Source organism: Furipterus horrens, unplaced genomic scaffold (genome assembly GCF_987537825.1).
Source record: "Furipterus horrens unplaced genomic scaffold, mFurHor1.1.pri manual_scaffold_4, whole genome shotgun sequence".
Classification (NCBI taxonomy): Eukaryota; Metazoa; Chordata; class Mammalia; order Chiroptera; family Furipteridae; genus Furipterus; species Furipterus horrens.
Genome location: NW_028327174.1, coordinates 148,250,233 through 148,273,431, shown reverse-complemented (window position 1 = coordinate 148,273,431; position 23,199 = coordinate 148,250,233). Strand labels below are relative to the sequence as shown.

General features: G+C 39.8%; 1 protein-coding gene and 1 non-coding gene across 2 annotated transcripts in view; both read left to right on the top strand.

Moving 5' to 3' along the window:
- KDM4C (lysine demethylase 4C) overlaps positions 1-23,199 on the top strand; it is a 439,327-nt gene that overhangs the window by 333,583 nt on the left and 82,545 nt on the right. Inside the window, exon 18 of the mRNA XM_090274104.1 lies at positions 11,171-11,356. Coding sequence (XP_090130230.1) covers positions 11,171-11,356 — 186 coding nt within the window. The remainder of the gene's footprint in view (positions 1-11,170; positions 11,357-23,199) is intronic.
- On the top strand, positions 20,870-20,999 carry LOC150013018 (small nucleolar RNA SNORA33). Its single transcript, XR_016511028.1, has one exon. It is a non-coding gene; the product is annotated as a small nucleolar RNA SNORA33 (small nucleolar RNA).

The window sequence follows — 23,199 nt, the reverse complement described above, 5'->3', positions numbered from 1 at the left end:
ATCCACTTCCTTGTTCTGTATGTGATGTACCTTAAGTGGCTGTCATGACCTTCATTCTCTTCTAGGGTTTCTCAGTAGAATGGTAGAAGTGCTGGGGTAGAGGTTGGGGGCTAGCTGAGGTGCACATGCTGGCCTCCCCTTTGTTCAGCTAGTCCAACCCTCCTTCCAAATCCAGTAGCACTTTATCTTGCTTATCATTATTACCACTGTACCACTGTTTTATCTATTTTTGTATGACAGATTCAGCTCCTTGAATACATGGATTGTGTGTTTTTTATTTTTGTTTCTCCTTTCACATTTTTTTATGATGCCATTTATATAGAAGATATTTAATAAATATTAAAATGGCTGACAGAATTAATTAACACATATAAGGAAAGGAGCATTTCTTTATTCAATGGATTTTTTTTTTAGGGTGGGGGTCCCTTTGGCTAGGAGCATGTCTATAAATGGACTTCTGTTGAAACTCCTCCTTGGTTCTTGTGTACCAGGCTAATCTGGCCAGAGCCTTGAATGTGATTTTTTTAAAAATATGCTTTATTGATTATGCTGTTACAGTTGTCCCAATTTCTTTTGCCTTTGTTCCCCTCCACCCAGTGACCCCCACTTCTTCCAGTTGTCCCTCCCCTCTTAGTCCATGACCATTGATTGTGCATATAGTTCTTCTTAACATCTTCCTATCTATTCCACTCCCTCCTACTATGCTTCATTTTTTAAAAATATATTTTATTGATTATGTTGTTAGAGTAGTTCCAATTTTTCCTCCTTTGCTCCCCTCTGCCCAGTACCACCCTTCCCTCCAGCAATCCCACCCCCCTTAGTTCATGTCCATGGGTCATGCATATAAGTTCTTTGGCTTCACCTTTTCCTGTATTATTCTTAACATCCCCCTGTCTACTTTGTACCAACCGATTATGCTTCTTAGTTCCTGCACCATTTCCCCATTTCTCCCCTCCCACTCCCCAGCTGATAATGCTCCAAATGATCCCCATACCTATGATTCTGTTCCTATTCTGGTTTGCTTAGTTGGATTTTTTTTTTTTTTTTTTAGATTCAGTTATTGATAGTTCTGAGTTTGTTGTCATTTTAGTGTTCATAGTTTTGATCTTCTTTTTCTTAAGTAAGTCCCTTTGACATTTCATATATAATGGCTTGGTGATGATGAACTCCTTTAGCTTTACCTTGTCTGGGAAGCACTTCATCTGCCCTTCCATTACAAATAATAGCTTTGCTGGATAGAGTAATCTTGGTTGTAGGTTGCTTTTCATCACATTGAATACTGCTTGCCAGTCTCTTCCTGCCTGCAAAGTGTCCTCTGAGAAATCAGCTGATAGTCCTATAGGTACCCCTGTGTAGTCAACTCTCTGCCTCTCTCTTTCTGCCTACAGGACTCTGTCTTTATCTTTCACCTTTGGCATCTCAATCATTGTGCATCCTAGAGTGGTCCCCTCTGTGTCCAGCTCGCCTGGGACCCTCTGTGCTTCCTGGACCTGTATGTCCATCTCCTTCACAAAATTTGGGAAGTTTTCCTCATTTTTTTGAATTCTTGCTTCCTCATTCTGCACTGGTTGACTCTTTTTTTCTTTTTTATGTTCCAAATCATTGATTTGAACCCCGGTTTCCTTCCCTTCACCATTGGTTTTATGTGGATTTTTCTTCATAGCATAGCCTTCACTTCTGTTATGCATTTGCCATACTCAAGCATATCTGTCAAGCCTGTGAGCATCTTTATCACCAGTGTTTTGAATTCTGCATCTGTTAGGTTGTCCGTTTTCTCATCTGTTAGGTTGGTTATCTCCTCGTGGCTTGGTTCTCCCACAGGAAACTTGATCCATTCCCCCTTTTGGGCCAAACTTCTGCCTCCTCATTCTGACAGGCTCCTGTGTTTGCCTCTGTGTCCCAGGTAGAGCTGTCACTCCTGTTACGTTGTAAGGTGCAGAGCCTTAGGGATTCCTCAGTACAGGGCGACCTGTTTCACCACATGGTGGTGCTGTATGTGGGGGAGGGGTCTGAGAGGGAACAATGCTGCCTTTCCAGCACTCGCCCCTTTTCCAGGCACCTGTTCCACTTCCCTATGGGACTGGTGCCTGTCTAGCTGCTGCCGTGGCCATCGTTCCCAAAGTGGGTGGGTCTGTGGACGTTCTAGGACTGTGAGGGCCCTTTAAACAAGCAGACCTGCTGAGACTGGCAGTTTCTGCCTCCACCCCAACCCTCATTGGTCTTCACAGTCAGAAGCAATGAGGCTTGATTTTCCCTGGTGCTGGGACCATGAACTTCGAGGTCCAGTGAAGAGCTGGGAATGCTTCCTCCTGACTTTTTAAAATGTGTGACTGTGCTTTCTGCCAGCCTGCTGCTGCCTCCACTGTTGCTGCCACCACACCGCGTCCTCTCCACCCCTCCTACCCATCTGAATGAGTATTTCTTCTTTATATCTTTTGTTTGTAGGACTTCCATGCAGTTTAATTTTCTGGAACTTCTGGTTGTTTCTAGTTTTGAGGTAGTTGTATTCTCTCTTAGTTGCGGAGGGAGAAACAGTGTGTCTACACCTCCATCTTAGCCGGAATTCCCCTATTCAATGGCTATTTATTGAGCACCTACTATATGTGGTCAGTGTCCTGGTGCTGGGATTAAAAGATTTTCCCAGAAAGATTCCTTTTTTGTGATCTTCCCTGTGGTGTATCTGCTGATCCAAAATGAAAGCAAGTGTGATTGGGCTGTTGACATAGTATTTTTCAAGTCCTTTGTTAATTTGTCGGCCTGTATCTGAAGTACAATAGCATTTCCAGTGCTAGAACTCTTTTGTGATTCTTATTTAGCAGTTCCCAGGGCTGGTAATGACTCTCTAACCTTGTTTTGAGTGAGTGCAGCCTTCTCTCTGACCTCTGCCACCTCTGCCCATTTCTCTAGCTTTTCCTCTTGGCCTAGCTGAGCTCATTCCTCTGCCCTTTCCTCTTCAGCCCGCTACTTGACTTTTTCTTAGCTTCTCACCTTTTGCAGAGTGAACCTCACCAAACAGAAAGCAATGAGATAAATGGCTTCTGATACATATCATAAATAAGGATTTAATTTAAAACACTTGACATCATGAGCCATTTATTTTAATGCTCTGAACTTGAAGTGTAGAAATAACTTTTATTAGGGGATATGTAGAGAGACAGAGGGCCTATCATGTTATGAGCTGATGCATACATATTCAGAATTGAGTTTTTGTATCATTTCACAGTGTCTCCTATTAGATGACTGAGATCAGAACAGTTCTGTGTTGCTAAAGTGGTGCGAGGCTTCATATTAATCACTACCTCACACAAAAGCAGCCCAAACCCTGCAAACCCTTACCTTGGACATGAGTTTTCAATGTTCCCCTTTCCGTCCTTCTCCTACTGCTCTTTAGCTCCCTGGATAAACTGATTTTTGTTGTTATCAATCTTCTCCTTTCTCTGCTTCTTCTGAGCCAGCTGTTGTATTCTGCTTTCCTTTGGGAAGTTGTTTGCATGCCTGTTTTCCCCCTCCACTGGAAGCTCCTTGTAGCAGAACTCAGAACAGTATCATATCAGTGTCCCCCAAGTGCTGGCCAATATTGGCACATTAGTGACTGACTTAATAAATACTGATGAGCAGAACATAAATTTTGTCAGTAAAAAAAAAAAAAAAAGATTCTATTTTAAAACCTGTATTAAAGACTTCGAGCAAAATGAAACTTTCAACCTCAGTCTTCTGACTTGACATTCATTGAGTCCAGCATTATTCCCTGTGTTAGTTGGGAATGTTAGCTTGGTGTTGTATAGTGCTTAGGGGTAAAAGTGTCTTTGGAGAGTAAAAGGAAAAAGGAATTAGCTAATATATCATTATCATTAGCTTGTTATTTGATAGGGAAGCACTAATTAAAATAAGAAGTATTTGTGCGTGTTTTGGAATTACCTGCCTATTTATGGAAGAAAAAAGAATCATAAAATTGGTGAAACAACAGTAAAATTATACCACAAATCATATTAAAAGAAAAGGGAAGGGGGTGTACTTCGAACCTCCAACTCCTTCACAGCTCATCATTTCTTGATGCCCTTTGTCAAGCTGTGTGCTCAAGGAATCTAATGATACACAAAGCCTCATTGCCAGATACTTCATTAATTCCTCAATCCATTAGGAGCCTTAATGGCCTATGCTACTGGAATAAGTATGGAAATCCAGTCCTCCAAGAAAGTACAGTGTTCTATAAATCATACTCGCCTGAGGATTCTCTCAGTCCTTGACATGGATAGATGAAAAACCCTGTACTTCCCCAATTCCCTTATACTATAGAGGCTCTCAGAATAATGGACACCTTAACTCTTCAACTTAACTTCTCAAAGTGTGATCCCTGGATCAACATCATAAGCACAACTGGGAACTTGTTAGAAATGCAAATTCAATGCCACTCCTCTATACAGAAACTCTAGGTGTGGGGCCAGCATTCTGTTTTAAGAAGGCCTCCCAGTCATTCCAAAGTGCTCTCATGTCCTTGCGACATAGTTATATAATGAGGGGTCTCTTTTCACTGTTGAGGGTATAGATGAGAGACCCATAACTTGACAAAATGTCTTGATTAGGTTCAGTTTAATTCAGCAGACATTGACTGAGCAGCATGTTTTCCAGGAAACCATAAAGGTGAATGACACTTTAAAGTCACTCTTAGTGCCATCTGTGTCAGCATTTTCCTGGTATGCTGTGCTGGTCTCCCTGGACGTCAGCCCCTCCTGGACTTGATGCTAAAGCACCCAGAGTGATAGTTCTCTAGGCTGCCTCATTTGACTTCTCAAACCTCCTTAATAATTGCCATCCAGAACTTGGCTCCTCATCCCTTTCACTGTCATCTCAGTGAACTGTAGGAACAATGGCCCTGTGTTTCTGAACCTTCCCTACTTCTAAATGCCCCACAATCTTAACTGTTCACCAACTCCCTTCTATCCCTGGCCTTCTAGAAATTGGTGTCAACCTCTACCCTCATCCATTTTTAGACCTAGGCAGCTGCTAGAGAGGTTCTTTCCCACAGAAGACAGACTGTCCGGCCCTTATCGTGAGCTAAAGAGAGTAGTTCTATTTAGAGGAAGATACAGAACCTCTGTCAATAAGTAATGAGTAAAAAAAAAAAAAACACTCAACATTTACCTTCCTCCTGAGAGCCACTTTCCTAGTCCAAGTACTCACCATCCTTTGTCTCCATATTTCCATAGCTTCTGTCAGCATAAGAAACATCCAAATCTGTAGAGAATTTTTGAGTTTATTTGAGCTAAACTGACGACAGTTGCTGGGAAGCAAAATAATGGGTTGAGAAAATGCTCTGGAGAATGGCAGTTTTGCAGTTTATTTCACATAGGTTATAATCAAAGGAGGGGGGAGAAAGCAAAGTGGGGAAATCTCTGAGATTGACTAAAAAATGAAATGAAGAGACAAATACTATTTTACATTAGTGGGTACAGGATAATTAACAATATTTACAGCACATAGAGGTGGAATTTGGGCAACAAGATAATGAGGATTTCTGTGGTCTCATGTTCTAGTGGGAGATTGTGCTTCGAGGGGTCTGGGAAAAAGGGGATTACTCTGACATTCCAGAAGTATGTTATTGTACATGCAAACAGACAATTGACAGGCTCACATAAGGTAAATATCGCTCACTTAAGGTAAATATCGACCTTTGTCAAGGAAGATAGCAGCCTAGGACATGACTGCCCACCAGGACTTGCCTTTAATTTGTAAGTTTTAATTTCAGACCACCATCCTGTGTGGTTACTTTAGGTCTCTGAGTTTGTAAGGCCACCGTGCAGGACTCCCCTGAGCTTCTCAGGTTTCGTATTGGCCCCTTTTTTGTCCACGTTTCCTTATGGTTTCTTTTCCTACCAGACTATCCTTTATCTACCTTGCTGCTGGAATGATTGATATATGCCCCTGGCCTATAGCAGGGGTCAGTAAACTAAGGCCTGTGCTTTTTATAAATAAAGTTTTATTGGAGCATAGCTACACCATCATCGTTGGTGGATTATCTATGGCTTCTTTTACACTACAATGGCAGAATTGAGTAGTTACAACTGGGTCTGCATGGCACATAAGCCTAAAATATGTATTTATTATCTGTACTTTAAGAAAAAGTTTGCTAACCCTGGTCTATAAGATAAAGTTTAGCCATTTTACACTTATCATAATTACTGATTTATTTGGTCTTAGTTATACCAATTTACAATGTGCTTTCTTTTTGCTTCCACTTGTTCTGTGTTTGTGTTTATTTCCTTTTATGTCTTTGTTTGAATTTATTTTTTCTTATTCTGTTTTTGTTTTCACATGATAAATTGGTAGTTTTACCCTTTTCCCAGACAATTCAAGAATGTCCAAACATTTAAAACTTCACTTTTACCACTTCCTCCTTATATGCTACTATTGTCTTCTATTTAATGTCTCTCTGTATTTAAAATCCAGAAGACAGCCCTGGCTGCTGTTGCTCAGTGGATTGAGCATCGGCCTTCGAACCAAGTGTCACTGGTTTGATTCCCAGTCAGGGCACATGACTAGGTTGCATGCCAAATCCCCTGTTGGGGGCGCGTGAGAGGCAACCAATTAAATAAATAAATAAATAAATAAATAAAATCCAGAAGACATTACCATTATTGCTTATAAAGTTGACATTCATTTAGATTTATCCATATACTTACCATTTGGTTGCTTTTTCACTTCTATATGCATATTTATGATCCTTGAATGTTGGAGGCAAAATAAATCTTAATGTTTGCCATCACATTTGAATGACAATTAGGCTGGATATAGACCAAATTTAATTTTCCTTTTGAAGTTGAAAGACATTGTTTTAATGTCTTCTAGCATTTACTGTTGCAGATTAGAGATCTGATGATAATCTGATTTTTCTTTTCTCTGGAAGATTTTGGGATTTTTTTCTTTTTATTTGGAGGCCTAAGGTGTATCTAGGATGTTTTGAGGTGATTTAAAAAAAATTAATCATACATGTTAGGCCTTTTTCAGGTCTGGAAATTTTCTGTTATTTTCTGTCTTCCTGTTCCTCTAGAACACTGTTTAGAAAGATAATAGAACATCTGGATTGCTTCTGCATACTGTTTAACATTTTTGTTCCGTTTTTCGTCTTTTTGCCATTTTCTTTTATGTTCTGTACAATCTGTAGGCTCCATCTTCCAGTTTATAATTTGATCTTCAGGGAGATCCATTCCAATATTCAGTACATCTTAATTTTTTATAATATTATAAATTTATAGAGGTGGCTATGTAGTTGCTACTGGTTTTTTAAGTTGATAGGATGTATTTTAGAATCTCTTTCATAATCTAAACTGTACGTCTTTTAAACTCATCTTCTTTTTCCACCTAGCTGACTCCTTAAGTCAGGCATTCTTCTGTTTATTAATTATGGCACCTCTTTCATGGCATTGGTTTTCCTCAACTGTTTATGATTTTTAAAGTGTCTATTGGTATTTTAGTTGCACATCTTAGGTGTGCTTGTTCTTTCCTCAGCCCAATGAGAATCCACTTTCTTGTTGAATAATGTGTTGGACAGAGAACTTGTATTCCAGTCAAATAAGATTATCTCATGTGCTGCTGCTGATTGGGGGCAGAGCGGGACATGGGACACAACAGGGCAGTTTGTCTTTTAGGTATTTGCTTTCACTCTTGGCATTGGTCTTGCCAGAACTGTCCCCTCAGAGATACCTACTGATATCTTTTTGCTGGGTATCTGCTTCTTGGAGTTAGTCACTTTTTTTTTTTTTTTTTGTTAGTGCTGTTATGGTTTCATTCTTTTTCCTATATATTTAGGGCTTGGGCTGGAGGGATGGTAGCAGGGGCTGAGCTCACCGTCTTGGTCCAGTCAGTTATTGTGTTTGTTTAAAGCCTGCTTCCCAGTGTTGCCCCTAAGCGTAACGCATTGGAGCATTCTAGTTCCATGTAGTATTTTGTCTTACTTTTCACAGCACTAGTCCACTGTAACATTTGTAAGAGGGTCTTATTTGTCCTACTCTTTGCCTTACTGAATTAAATCCTGTAGCCCAGACAAGTGTAGGTGTCAGATTGCCACTGGTGCTTCAGCCAGGACAGAGAACTGGTTTAGTAGTAAGTAAGTGAAAATGGGGTTTGAAAATACAGCAGGTCCTCCAATAACATGCCATTTCATTCAGAGTTGTTTCTTTGTAACGTTGATGAGATGCTGTAAGAACTTAACTCTTGTTGTTTATATATATTAGCCTACGGTAAAATCTATTTCATTATGCATCATTTTGCTTTAAGTCTCAAACAATCAACGGCATCACTTGAGGACTTACTGTAGTACATACATAGATGGTACTGCTGGATCCAGAATTGCTTCCCCACTGGGTGGTGTGTAGTTTTCTATCTCACCAAGAACCTATTTGATGTTGAAGTCAAACTTTTCCATTATAAATGAACCTTTTCCAAAGCTTTGAGTTATAATAGTCTATATAACAGCAATCTTCAACCATTTTTATCTCATGGCACACATAAACTGATTACTAAAATTCTGTGGCATGCCAAAAATATATATTACATTTTTTGCCAGTCTGACAAAAAATAGGTATAATTTTGATTCATTCATACTTGATGGTTATTGTTGGGTTGGCTGTTGTCATCTTTGAATTTAACAATATAAGAAAAAAGAGGTCAGTGCCCCTGACTAAATAGTCAAGTATTGCATTTTTCAAAATTCTTGTGACATACTGGTTGAAAATCGCTGGTCTGTAGTTAAGTCAACTTTCTAAGGATACTGGTTCTACCCTTAGAAATGACCACCCCTGGTCTTGCTTGGAAAGGAGGGCACTTACCTTACTAGGTTCCAAGGGTTGAATTCTCCTGGGCATAGTGTATTCTTTCTGACTCTTTCACCCTTTCTTGAAGGTGTCTGTTTCATGAAGAAGTTAGTGGTGGAGCAGGCTGAGAGTTACTAATTTGTTAATTAGTTAAGATAGAGTACTCTTTCCCATTCTTAAAAAATCCTATTAGGAAGATAGGAAACAAATTCTCCTTTGATACATCTGTTCATATCTGAAGTTATTCAAATGCTGACCTCTATGAGTATGATTAGACTCTTAAAAGATTGTCTGATTATGCCTGGGGCACCTGATAGGAGTTTTGCTATTATATCTGTCATCACATTTGAGATGATTAGAATTGTCCAAAGGATGCCAACATACCAAGAATTACCAAGAATGTATTGAAACTGATACTGAAAAGATAACAAGATAAGATACTAAATTATGCTTTTATTCAGATTATAATGGGGTCTTGTTTCAGTTCTATGGTATATTCTCTCTTTCTGTAATTTCTTAATTAGCCAAGCCACATCCTTCCTCCCACCACAACACACTTAAAAATGCTTAATTGTACATTAAATCCAGATGTGCTTGTATACGAAGATCAGCTAAATGCCCGGGATGTAGGACACTTATGGGGACTAGTGAGAGACAATACTGCTCAGATGGACCATGAAGGACCTTTGTAAGCTTCCCTCTTCCATCTCATGCTGTTCTTTTTTTTTCTAGAATGTCTTGGAGATAAGGAGAAGCCATTGTGGAGCATTAAACAGATGGTGACATAGTGTTTATGTGTAAAGACATCACTCTGGCAGCCCTAGAGAAGATGAATTAAAAGGAAATGAAATAAAAGACAGAGACACCCGTTAGGAGCCTATTACTATTCTGGGCAAGAGACCATGGGCAGAGGCAGAGGCAGAGGCAGAGACCAAGGCAGAGGCAGTTGGTATAGATGGATTAGGGAGAAATCAGAGCAAGATTAACTTACAGAATCTACAAGACTGAAGTGGCTGATTAGATGGGAAGGCAAAGAAAAGTTAGAAGTTAAGTGCACATTGATTCTTGTAGGACTGTGATAAAATATTACAGCCCCCAAAATGCATTGAGTTTAAGTACCTTATTTTTTTTTGTCCTGGGGAAGAAAATGTACCAATAAAAGAAGAGCAGTTGCACCAGCATTTGATCAGATTGCAGACCGTTTTTATCCTTAGGAATAAAAAGTTGAGCCTCTTAATCAGTTTTTTCTTTCTGAACCTAGCCTGTGTTGTTCTACAACCATTTTTTCCCCTAACCCCCAAGTATTAGTTCACAAATCTTATATTTAGTGAAGCTGTTTTATTTTTCCCATCTCCCATAACAATTGTGCTGATGATGTTTAGTGCTAATTGTATGCAATTTAATTTTCAGATTGTGGTAATCATTATTGCTGTTTTTATTTTCATTCTTTCTTCCCCAGGCATAGTTAGCTATAGATACTCAGCAAAATTATGCCCTTCGGGATGATTTTCAATTTTCTCACTTTGGGAGGCATATTTTTGTGTCAGTCATGAAGAGTTCAGATTTGGATTATTAAACACTTGAACCCCTAGTTTTCACATTGCACCATTTAACACTTTTATATTTTCTTGCAAATGGAAAGCTTAGTCCATCTGTGTGCTATTTGGGTATTTTTGAAGACCTGATCTAATTTAGGCGAGTATGTGCATGTCCTCCAAACCCATATTCTATCTCTCGCTCTTTTTAAAAATAATTTAAAAAAATCATGATCAGATCCTTGTTTTGGGGGTGTGTGTGTGTGTTTAAAGATTTATTTATTTATTTATTTTCAGAGAAAGGGGAAGGGAGAGAGAAAGGCAGAGAAACATAATTTTTGGTTGCCTCTCACACGTCCCCAATGGAGGATCCAGCCTGCAACCCAGACATGTGCCCTTTGTTTCACAGGCAGGTGCTCAATTCACTGAGTCACACAAGCCAGTGCCCATATTCTAACTCTTGATGTACAGAAAGGCCTGCTATGCAGGAAGTAAAAGAAAAGTAGGTTCAGCATCCATGGGTTGCACCCTTGGGCCTTTCCCTCAGCTCTGTGCCTGGAGAATCATGTGCAAAATGGTTTGGTTTTTTAACCATGAGAAGTATTTCAACATATGTCTGGTAGTATGTGACCATAGCAGTGTGTTTTCTTAAAAGTATGCAGCTTATGTTGCTAGAGTTGCTCTCACTCCTTAAGCCCCTGGAGGGTCAGGACTTGCTGATGTAATGAGTTTCCTTCATCTCTGATAGCTATTAACCTGTGATGTGTGGAGACTGGTTGAGTTACAGAGTTTGAATCAATGCTCTTCTATGTTTTAACCCTCCAGAAATGCATCTTCTGCAGACACCGGGTTAAGAGGGTCTCTGGAGCCTGCATCCAGTGTTCCTACGGCCGCTGCCCGGCCTCCTTCCATGTCACATGTGCTCATGCAGCTGGAGTGATGATGGAACCTGATGATTGGCCATATGTGGTGAACATCACATGCTTTCGACATAAAGCCATCCCAAATGTGGTAAGGCCTGCTCTCCCTTCCCTGATTTTAAGACTGTGTGAATTTCCTTGTAACGTTACTCATTGTTGACATGTCTAGACTTGAGATGTGGGTTTCTTGAGGGCAGGGATTATACAATATTATTTACTCATATTTGCCTAAGACCCATTAGCGTCTGGTGCATGTTTGACACAATTAATATTTATTGAGTTGAATGAGTCAATGAATGGGCATAATGATGTTGCCTGTTCTGGTTTGGGATTTGTATATGGCTAATAAGTGTAGTTGTACAGATTGTGTACTGCATGTAGCCAGGATGATGGGGAGACCATCCCTGGGAGGGAGGGAGGTGAAAGCACTGCCTGAGATTATGCAGTGCTTAGTCTACATAGGTGTATGCTCTGGCCTTGGGTTTTATTTAATCTTTTCTAGAAGAAACGAAGAGAGCAACATAGTGAAGCGAGAGGGGGTGCTCATGCATATTGGGGGCCTTGCTGCCCGAGATGGAATAAACTAGGGGAAGCATGGAGGCCCTGGGAGGAGTGAGGATAGTTGCAGAAAAGCAGCAATGTTGAGGACAAGTATAGAAATCAGTTTTTTCTGCCTTGACCATCTCGCTCAGGACCTATAAAAGAAGAGCAGTTCCCTATTTCAGGGAAAAAGGTGCTTGCAACCAAATAGCATGTGAATTTAACTGTAATTCAGTTTACCTGTCCTGGGTGAATGGAATCTTTCCTCTGTTTTAACTGCTTGAAAATGTTTCGGCAGTGTAGAGATGGTTGCTACGCTTTTGTTAGCTTTCCAGTTCATGGCAATTGTTTTTGGCTGCCAGTGAGGAGACTGAAACATTGTATGGAAGCTCAGCTTCACTAATTTGCTGCCCTTTGTTATCCCTGGGAAGCTTGGCCACAGCCTATTTGCAGCCTAACATGCTTGTCCTATGTCTCTAATAACCTCCTGTGAGTAGCCTGCCAAGTCGTCAATATGGGCTTGGGGAGCCATGACCTTTACACAACAGATCTCCCAGATTTTTAATGATTCCAGCAACTTCCATGGGCATCTTGAGAGATGCTGGATGTTTGTGGGTTGGGGCTCTGCTGTTGTGTGTGAATGTGCAAATGTGCAAGATGACATCACCAACTGTCCCATCTGTCTTAAAGCTGTTTTCCATTGTTTTAGTTCTAAGTAGCATTTATTGGTGGTTTTTCTTTAGTTCCTTGAGTTCATGGGCTCTTCCTAAGAATAGTATTAGCAGAAAAATACATTTTAGCAACTTTAAAAATGTGATTAGTATTAATGCATTGCATCACTGTGGTGCTTTGGCCATTTACGATGTTCAGTCAGTAGCATTACCTCATTAGCTATCTTGTGGTTGAGATGTGAGTGAGGCCATCACCTCTGGAGTCAGAGTATTTGGTGTTCACACTTAGATTGTGCCAGTAGTAACACATGTGCAGCCTTGTGCAAGTTCCTGTCTCTGAGCCTCAGCTTCCTCCTGTACAAACAATGACATTCCTACTTCACCATGTGTTTTTAGTCCATAGCACAGAGTAAGCCTCAGAAAATGAAAGTTGTAATACCGCTTTCTCTTTCTACAATGACTGCTGCTGCTGGCTTTGGTGCTAAAATCCTGTGTGAACTAAGACACATGAGTAGTATTCCTGGTTAAAGGACAAGAAACCTAAATTCAGAGAAGGTTCAGTTCCTTGCCCAAACAGATTCAGTTAATGAGTGGCAGGTGCTGGAATGTAAATACCTTTTCAGCCCATACTCTGCTACTTGTTGAGTTCAAAATCTCAAACCTTGAATGATGCTAGAGATATTCATCTGTGCTTGGGATCATACATTTCCATTTTTATATTCCAAAGTTCTATGGTTACTAATGATTACATATATCGACATTGCTGTTAAAGAGATCCAGGTGTTTAATCAGGACCTTATTCCTCCTAAGTATGATGTCTATGGTTCAGTTAGGTTTATGTTACTAATGTGTTTCATAAACAATGATGAGAAAGAAAAGATTTGATTTTGAGGTGATTTAGAAGCTTCTCTATTCTTCCCTTTAAGCTTGGTGTACTTTGTAAGAATAGGAAAAACATCACATAATTTATAACATTACATATGGACGTTTTTTCTTAGAAGGGAAAAATTTTAATGTTTCTAAATTGTCTTTGCAAAGTTCTCTAGTGGGAAGCACTATGAGCACTGGATTTCTGAAAATATATTCCTGTTAGCTCTTACTTATCCAGTATTTTTCAATTAGACTCCAAGTATGGGTTCCTCTCCAAAATGTTTGACAGCTAACCAGAGAGGTAGTATATAGCAACTCGGGTGAAGAGCATTGTGATGGCCTCTGTTTAATTCAGTGTTCTTTCCTTTTCAAGCTTAAAGAAGTTAAAATTGACTCAAGCATTTCTCTTTGTGTAAATTGTGAATGCTACAGGATATGTTCCCTAGAGTCAGAACTGTACTTTGTCCATGTTCTCAACCATACCTTGGTTATTTGGGAGTAATGAGCAATTGCTGAATCATATCAGTGAGTATTATTAACATCAAGGTAACATGGCAGCCTAACCCTGTCTTTTCCCAGGATAGAGGATGCTTGTACAATTTAGGTGAAATGAAGTATAAAACTACAGTTACTTCAATAGGATCTCTATTTTTATTGACTTTTGGGTTTTTGTTTCCCTTATTTTTTGTTTCTCCCAATTATTTGTATTTTGCATCAAAAAAGGACCATTTTAAGGCAAACTCTATTTACTCTTTCTTTAATGCCACAAATTATTTTAAATATATTAGCTTATTCAACATTATTAAGTTTGATGAAAAATCATAATCATGCATAATGTTACAAAATTTCATCTGGTTTATTATCGTGTACTCTTCCTTCAAATAGTAAGCACATTCTGTAATTAAAATGTTACTACTTGAAAAGAATAGGTAGCTTTCAAATTCTTAAAGGTAGAAAGGAGTATGTAACACAAAGTGGAAGCTAATACTTGTTATTTTAATCTAAATTGTAGTATATGTTTTTCAGTGTTTTTGTCAAGCATGGTTTTTGACTGGCACCTGTTGTCTTTCAACTGTAAGGTTTTGTTTGTGTGTACACATGTGTGTGTACACACATGTGTTTGTATATGTAGTGAAGTGCTTGACCACCCTTTGCCATGACCTAGTGTGACCAATTTCCTGGCTCTATTTCTGAAGGTTCCATTGAATTTATTCCTAACCCATTAATCTGAATGCTATAGAGACACTTGAAAAGAAGAGAGAACACAGTAAGTTGTAAAATGATTTAAAAACTGGGAACCTTGAAAACATATTTTTGCTCCAAACCAAACAATGAGCTAATCATAAATTATATACTTCCTGCAGGGTACAGCCACCACAGGGTCCATCTCTTCACACCTGAGTAAACTAGACAGGTGTCCAATGGAAGGGATGTTGGATTACTGCTGGAAAAGGAGATTAGAAAGATGGCATACACAGACTTTTTCCCAAGCAGATTATTTCAAAAAGCCTTCATATTAGATTAGATTATTCTACATACGCAGTATTGGAGCACCACAAATTCATTGCAATGATCATGGCCTGTTTCATACACTATTTTATATAGGGTACATAATTTTTATCTTCATACCCTCATCTCTTGGAAAAATGACATTTGAGAAATTAGTTGTCTTCATAGCTTCTGAGTTGTGGCTGTTAACATGGACACAGACACCTACTCAAAAAAGAAGAAAAAACGTTTATAGAGAAAACACCTTCTTGGTCAGTCTTTTTCCTGCTATTTGTTTATTTTTTGTTCAACATGATTTTAACTAGAGTATGTTTAACTAGATTATTATTTTAACTAGATTAAGTGGTATCCTTTCTTTTAATTTCCAAGAATCTAGTACTTGGCCATCAATAGAAGCTATGTGGAATAAATTTGTTGAAAAAAATTTAATGCTAGGGAATGATATTAGTGGGGAAGAAAGAGAACTAGTATTTATTGAGCATTTTTTATGTCGTGTGTGTTAGATGGTTTACATGCATACTTTATTTCAAGGTAGTGTTGTTGGTGTGGATAATGGATCGTAGCAGTTATATTGGCTTCTGTATTGGTACCTTGTTATCTGGAAGGTTCTCTTGTATAATATCTTGTAATTCTGCCCCTCTATCCATTCTTCCTGTTCTAATCTGGCACTCATCTTAGTAATAGAACTTGAGGCCTTGCTCAGCACTTACTGACTTGTTTTTTCTAGCCTTTGTATTTTTAGGTCAGCTCCCCGGCAAGCCTCAGTACAACTCCTTCCTTGCCATCAGTATGCATGACTCAGTATAGGAGGGTACACCCACATTGCACAGGATCTGGTGAAGGGCTCAGAACAAGCAGCTCTTAGGGTAATCTGTGCTCCTATAGACAGCAGACCTTTGAGTGGTAATGGGATGGGGATACCTGTTGTCACTAACTTAGTAAAACTAAAACCTTTCCTTGGTATGCAGAGACTACTCTCACTTCACCGACATGGGAACAATGGATGATAAAGACCCCTAAATTTTAAATCCTAGAATAGCAGTTCTTATCACAGGAAAACATTGTATATCCTATTATACTTTCAATAGCAGTTACTGAGAAAATACATAATGACTGAAAATTAAGAAATCAGTAATTTATGTGAATTCATTAATTATCAAGAGTCTGCTGTGTTTCAGGTTTATTATGGATTGAGAAACCCCAGATACTCACTCCTGCTGTAAATTCCCATTTAACTAGCTAAGGATTTGAGATATACTGTAGTAGAAATGGGTTGACCACAAAGGGTGGAAGTGAATACAACCTATCATAACAAAATTTTTCCCTGTACTCTGTTAACTTAATGAGTATATGCAGTTGCCTGTTTATAGGGTCCTGCCAAATCGGAAACAGAAGATACATTTTTGCTATACCACAGGCTTTTATGCGCATTTGGTAAGCTGTCCTAGTTCTTAAGCCAGAATCAAGGTCAACAAGACTACATGCTCTAATGTTACAGAGAGAATGTGGCTACAGGTTCCATTAGTCCCATCTGGGGTCACCAAAACTGTTACAGAGCAAAAGGGTGTTCTTTCACATGGCAACTTGGTGTAAAACCCAACAACTAGTGTTGAGGAAAACAGGTCTTTATTTACAATATTCCAACCTGGGGAGGACAGTGAGCACTTCAGCTTAGAGCCCTGTTCTCCCATGGGACCCAGCACTTCCCTTACTCCCCAAAAGGCTAGAAGCCAAAAACATGCCCAGAAGTTCCGCATCCCTTATCTGTTAGCTTTCTCCTCCAGGATCTGCGGTACGATGTCATCAGCCTCCGTATAACAGTTCAGAAAAACATGTGCCATGTTGCACTGGATCATGCATGGTTCTCCCTTTGCCCTTTCAAAGCTGCATGGTGTTCCCCTCCTTCCTTTCCCAAAGCCGCCTGATGTTCCTCCCTTTTCTTTCAAAGCTGAATGGTGTTCCCCTTGCTAAAATGTCTGCTGCCTATTTTTAAATCCCTGACTGTGTCCTCTGACGCAGTGGATGTGGTACCCAGTTCTGACCATTCACAGAACCTTGCGAAGGCTCTGTATGCTCTTTCTGCACCATTCCATGGTCAAAACCCCTCCCACCTTCTTGGGGCTTTGGAAGGACCAAAGCCATTTGCATAACTGAGAAACTAAGCTACTAGCCATAGTCATGCAAAGGCATCTTAAAAGCTGTTCCCTTTTCCCCATCCCCCAATCTGCAGGCTCTGGGGATTTTTGGAGACCCCCCACTCTGTAACACTAATAGAGAAAGTTGACTTACTTCCCAGATGGGTACCTGAGAAATAGTTCCCTCCAGCTTTCTAGAATTCTAGAAAGCCTGTTTACCAAAGTCTACCCCTGACTCTGGTTTATGACTTTTAACCTAGTTGGTTCCAATAGGCGTTTGGGTTTGAAAACTAGAACTACGTTTCACCATAGGTGTGAATGTTTCATTTCACTATATGGTGCCCCTTGGATCCATGATGGATGGTCACAGGACTATGTTTTTGTAATCAGACAGTGTTTTGTTAATTTACACCAGTAGGTAGGACTTTGCTTAGCTATACTTTATATTATTTAACCTTTTTATGGGTACCAGCTGACTAATTTTCTTCTTGCTGCTCCTCTCACACTTCAACTGTATGGATTTAAAATTAGGCAGTCTAACTCAGAGCCAAGACTCTTAGTTGCTATAATCTATTACCATAATAAGAGAGGTTAAATAAAAATATGAATAAAACATTTTGGGAGCCCAAAGAAGGAAGCCTCTAATTCTGTTGGGGGTAGTCAGGTAGAATTCTCAGAGGAGGTTACATTTGTATTGGTTCTGAGTTTGAATTTGTTCATTAAGAGTAGTAATGATGTTCCAAGTAGAACATGAACTTTTGCAAAGGCCTGTTTATGTGGAAAGTTTGAAGAATTCAGTATTACTGGGGTCTAGGATGTGTCGGGATTATGGAGGGGTCAGGGGGAGTGCTGATAGGGGAGATGTGACTAGAGAAGTCAGGTAATCAGAGAGTGAAGGTTTGTGCATAGTAGACTCCCCCCTGTTTTTTATTTCTATGGAAATTAAAATCACAAATTCCCCTTTTTTTTTCTCCAAGTTAGGTAAATAAACTTGGCAAAACAAGGATGTTTGGAGGGATGAGATGTTTGGCTGGAAGATGTGTTTTTTTCCAAAGGGGATGGGCCATGGCACGAAGACCCACCCCTCAAGAGCAAGATCCACAGATACTAGACACACCCCTTAATTGGGCATAGACATAAACTACCCAACTGCTATCCCCATTATGAATGTTCCTACACACACACAAAAGGGACAGTGCCTGCAGGAGAAGCTAGTTCATTGTCTTCCAAGAGTTTCTCAAACTGACATAGCTCCTTGGACTTCTCCTCATTCTTGCGCCTCAGGGCATTCTGTTGATGCCTACCACAGCTTTAGGCAAAAGTTAATAAAGTTCTAGTTTATTCTGTAAGTAAGGATCTACCATAGGAGGTGTGTATGTGCAGTACAGTGGTAGGACTCTCTTTCTTGAGACAGAGTGGAGGCTGGTTGCAGAGCAGAAGAGACTGAGTAGATGCAGGAACACTAGTCAAGAGGCGATGCTCTTCTGCAGGTGATAGGAGAAGGGGAACCGGATTTCTACAATGGCCATGTCAGGGGTGAAGGCAAGCACCTTGATTCTAGAAACTTGTTGGAGGTGGGTTCATAGGCCTTAGTAACTAATCAGATGTGGGGGGAAGAGAGAGAGAGGGAAATCTCTAAAAGACAACCAGGTGGTTGAGAACTAATCACATGTAGGAGCTTTGTCTGCTTTCAGTGTGGCCTTCAAATGCCACTGCCCTTACTTTGGCTTCAACAGGGTTGAAACATCAAATATAGCTATGGGTTGAATCCATCCTTTCTTGTTCCTTTTCAGTTTACCTCCTTTATTTTGGAGCTCAGTCCCATGGCTTGAATCTGTCTCCTTTAGTTTCTCTTCCATCCTTTGAAGAAAGAAAATATGAATTTAGCTAACACTCACATAAAAATGATAATGGATGGTGCCATTTCTACAAACACTCTTCCCGTCTCCCAGATCTCAGCTTTTTTGTATTTTGCTGGCAGTGAAATTTTTTTGGTGGTTTTTGGTTTTCCTATAACAATTTGGATTTTGCTAATTTCCATTCTGTTCAGTAAAGTTTGTTAGGACCAGCTATATTCTTCTCAGACTTTTGTATATGTATCTTAATTTGTATATGGATTGTTTCTTCTACATAAGTTATTTTCCAAGTACCCTGCTAAATTTGCACTGATATTGAAAAACAGAGAATTGTGATCAAAGCAAAGGTCTGGGATAAAAAATTCTTAGCAAGGATTTAAAAAAAATATAATGACTCAGGCTTGTGCCTGATCAATCTTCTTAAAGCAAACATACATTAAAAAAAGAGAAAAATCCCTCACCCATTTTTCAATAGAAGTGTTTTATTGAGATGAGATCTCAATTCATTTTTCCCAGATGATAAAAAGCTAAGGCCTGGTTTTCCTGGGAGGAGAAGAATCTAGCACAGACATTTTAGAATATTTACATTTGGAACCAGTCTTTCCCTTTCTCACTTTATCAGGTAAACCCAGTGAAGACAGCATTTTTCTTACAGTTATTAAGACAATTAAGACTTCGGTCAAGATGGAGGTGTAGGCAGACATGCTTCACCACCTCTCACACCCACAGAGAGAATTACAACTATATCTCAAAACAAATGACAACCTAGCTGTCAGAAAACTGAGCTATATGAAAGTCCAACAACCAAGGATTTAAAGAAACCACCTTCATCCAGACAGGAAGGAGAGGTAAAGTCGCGGAGACGGGCAGAAAGGCACTGAGACATGGTGTGGTGCAGAGAGGCGGTGGCAGTGGAGTGGGCAGTCCCACACTCATGTATGGTGGATAAAAATTGGAAGGGATACCTAGGGAGCGAGCTCTCTCAGCCCCAGGCCAGACCACATAACTCAGGGTCCCAGTGCTAGGAAGATAGATCCCCATATCTTCTGACTGTAAAAACCAGTGGGGGTTGGGGCGGCAGAAGAAACTGCCAGATTTTCAAGAGAGTCCGATTAAAGGGCCCACACAGACTTACAACATATGCAAACCCACCCACTCCGAAATTCACCAACAGGGCAACAGCTGGAAGGGTGCCAGTCACATACGGGAAGTGAGTGAAGTGACTGGAAATGGGGCAAGTGCTGGGCAAACTTGCAGATGCCAGGCAGTGGCACTGTCCTCTCTCCAAGCCCTCCCACCACATCAAGCCACAAATCAGTGAAGTGTGTTGCCCCGCCCTGGTAGTTACCTAAGGCTCCACCCCATACAATTTCACAAGTGCCTTTACTAAGACAGAGAGTAAAAGCAGCTCTACCTAATATGCAGAAACAAACACAGGGATGCTGCTGAGTAGAGGAGAAAAAGAAATATGGCCCAAATGAAAGAACTGAACAAAACCCCCAAAACAGAACTAAGTGAAGTGGAGATGGACAACCTATCAGATGCAGAGTTCAAACACTGGCGATCAGGATGCTCAAAGAACTCATTGAGTATGGCAACAACATAAAGGAAGAAATGAGGGTTATATAAAGTGAAATAAAGAAATATGTATAGGAAACCAACAGTGGAGAAGACGAAGCTGAGAATCAAATCAACAATTTGGAATACAAGGAAGCAAAAAGCATTCAGTCAGAACAGCAGGAAGAAAAAGGAATTAAAAAAAAAATGAGGAGAAGCTTAGGAATCTCTGGGACAACTTTAAACATACCAACATCTGAATCATAGAGGAGCCAGAAGGAGAGTAGGAAGAGAAAGAAATTGAAAACTTATTTGAAAAAATAATGAAAGAAAACTTTCCTAATTTGGCAAAGGAAATAGACATACAGGTCCAGGAAGCCTAGAGAGTCCCAAACAAGTTGGACACAAAGAGGACCACACCAAGACACATCATAATTAAATGCCAAAGGTTAAAGATAAAGAGAGAAAGCCAGTAAATGAGTCTGCTTACCTGAATGTGTTTATGCAGAAAGTTAGAGAAAACTGGCAATAGTAAAGCCATGTTACGAGCCTTAAAGACATTGAAGTCGTTAAGGTCCCTGAAAATGGCTACAAGAAAAAAAATAAATAAAGATAAACAGAGAATCATCAAAGCAGCAAGAGAAAAGCAGAGTTACCTACAAAAGAGTTCCCATTAGACTATCAGCTGATTTCTCAAAAGAAACCTTGCAGGCAAGAAGAGAGTGGCAAGAGGTACTCAAAGTGATTAAAAACAAGGACCTATAACCAAGATTACTCTATCCAGCAAAGCTATCACTTAGAATGGAAGGGCAGATAAAGTGCTTCCCAGACAAGGTAAAGCTAGAGGAATTCATAATCCCCAAGCCATTATTATATGAAATGTTAAAGGGACTTATTTAAGAAAAGGAAGCTCAAAACCATGACATTAAAAGGGCAAAAAACTCACAACTATTAACAACTGAATATAAAAAAAACAAACTAAGCAAACAACTAGAACAGGAACAGAATCATAGATATGGAGATCACTTGGAGGGTTATCAGCTGGGAAGAGGAGGGGGAAAATGGGGGAAAAGATGTAGGGATCAAGAAGCATAATTGGTAGGTACAAAATAGGGGAATGTCAAGAATAGTATAGGAAATGGGGAAGCCAAGAAACTTATATGCACGACCCATGGACATGAACTAAGGAGCGGAGGATTGCCAGAGGGAAGGAGGGTACTGGGTGGAGGGGGAGCAAAGGGGGGGGGGAATTGGGACAACTGTAATAGCATAATTAATAAAATATATTAAAAATAAGTGTATCCCATTTCAAACTCATATACTCTATTTACTACCTCTCATTTTTCTTTTTTCTTCTTTTTTTAAAAATCCTTACTTAAGGAAATTTTTTCATTGTTTTTTAGAGAGAGAGGATGGGAGAGAAAGAAACTGATTAGTTGCCTACCATATGCACCCAGACCAGGGATTGTATGCACCCGGACTGGGGATTGAACTCACAATCTAGCTATATGCCCTGACTGGGAATCGAAACCTCAACCTTTTGTTTATTGGACAACACTCCAGCCAACTGAGCCACACTGACCAGGGCTTATGTTCATTTTTTAAACTTCTCCTGTAGCCATTTACACAGGCAGGTCAGGTCAGTGAAAAGAGTGTCTTTTTCTCTCAATAGAACACAGATTGAGTGGGTCTACTCTCATCCCTGTGACCTGGGTTAAGTTTCCTTTGGGGGTCCCATTGTTCTTGCCTTTTTAGCTAGTGCAGTTAGGGAGAACCAGGGAGTCTCACTGTTGGCCATCCTGTCTTCTTTTGGACCTGCTGTTTTGTCACAGGACCAGGCTGTGAGTCATATAGGAAAAGTTCCACTGACACTGTTCCCACAGGTTCCCCACAGGGACCTCACAGTTTCAGGCCGGAGGTTCTTTTGCCTCCATTGAGTCATCTTCAGTTTCCCCTTCTGTCCTTCCCCCTTTTCCAGATTTCTTTCAAAGTCTGGCCTCTTGGTAGGGGTCTTTGTGCCAGGTCCCATTGGGCACCAGCTGCAGCGGTTCCAGGCCCACTTGTGATGCCAAAGTATTTCAAGGAGGTTTTGAATTTGTGGGAAGAGAAAACAGATGCCTCCATTGCCAATTCCAATTTAATCAGCCCAGGATACAGAAACAGATCAGAAGGTGGAGACCATGCAGGCAGAGCAAAGGTTGAGTGCCATGGTGTGGCCCTTCTCCTGCCCTTGTTCCCAGATAGACTCTCCAGTTGTGGCAGTGTCTGCCCCAGTTTGGCTGTGGCTGGACCTGAATAAAAGCTGTATTTTGCTATTATACTCTTGGCTATATATTAGGGATTTACACCTCCATGCTGGAAGAATTTACTCTTAACTGTGTGGGATTTCCATTTAAGGAAAGTTTTTAAGTAGTTGGCTCTTGAATCAGACACAGAGTCAGCAAAACCACATACCCATCTAGGGGCAGAAAGCAGTCAGTTCCCATGTGGCTCAGAACAATGTCTGTGCCTTTAAATACAGCCTTTCACCAGACTCTGATTTCTTATCCTTTAATTTGATTAAGCAAAAGAACATTATTTATTATATTATATTAATTATGTTAATTATATTAATTATATGTAAGAATATAATATAAATGTGTGATATATTATACAAAATGTAGACTATTTTACCTAAACTTTTTATTCTGGCCTTGTAAAACTTCAAATTAATCCTGATTTTTAAACAAAAATTTCAAGAAAAGGCTGCATCTTGGTGCAGGTGTTTGGTTTTTATCACAAGAGCAAACTCAGAAT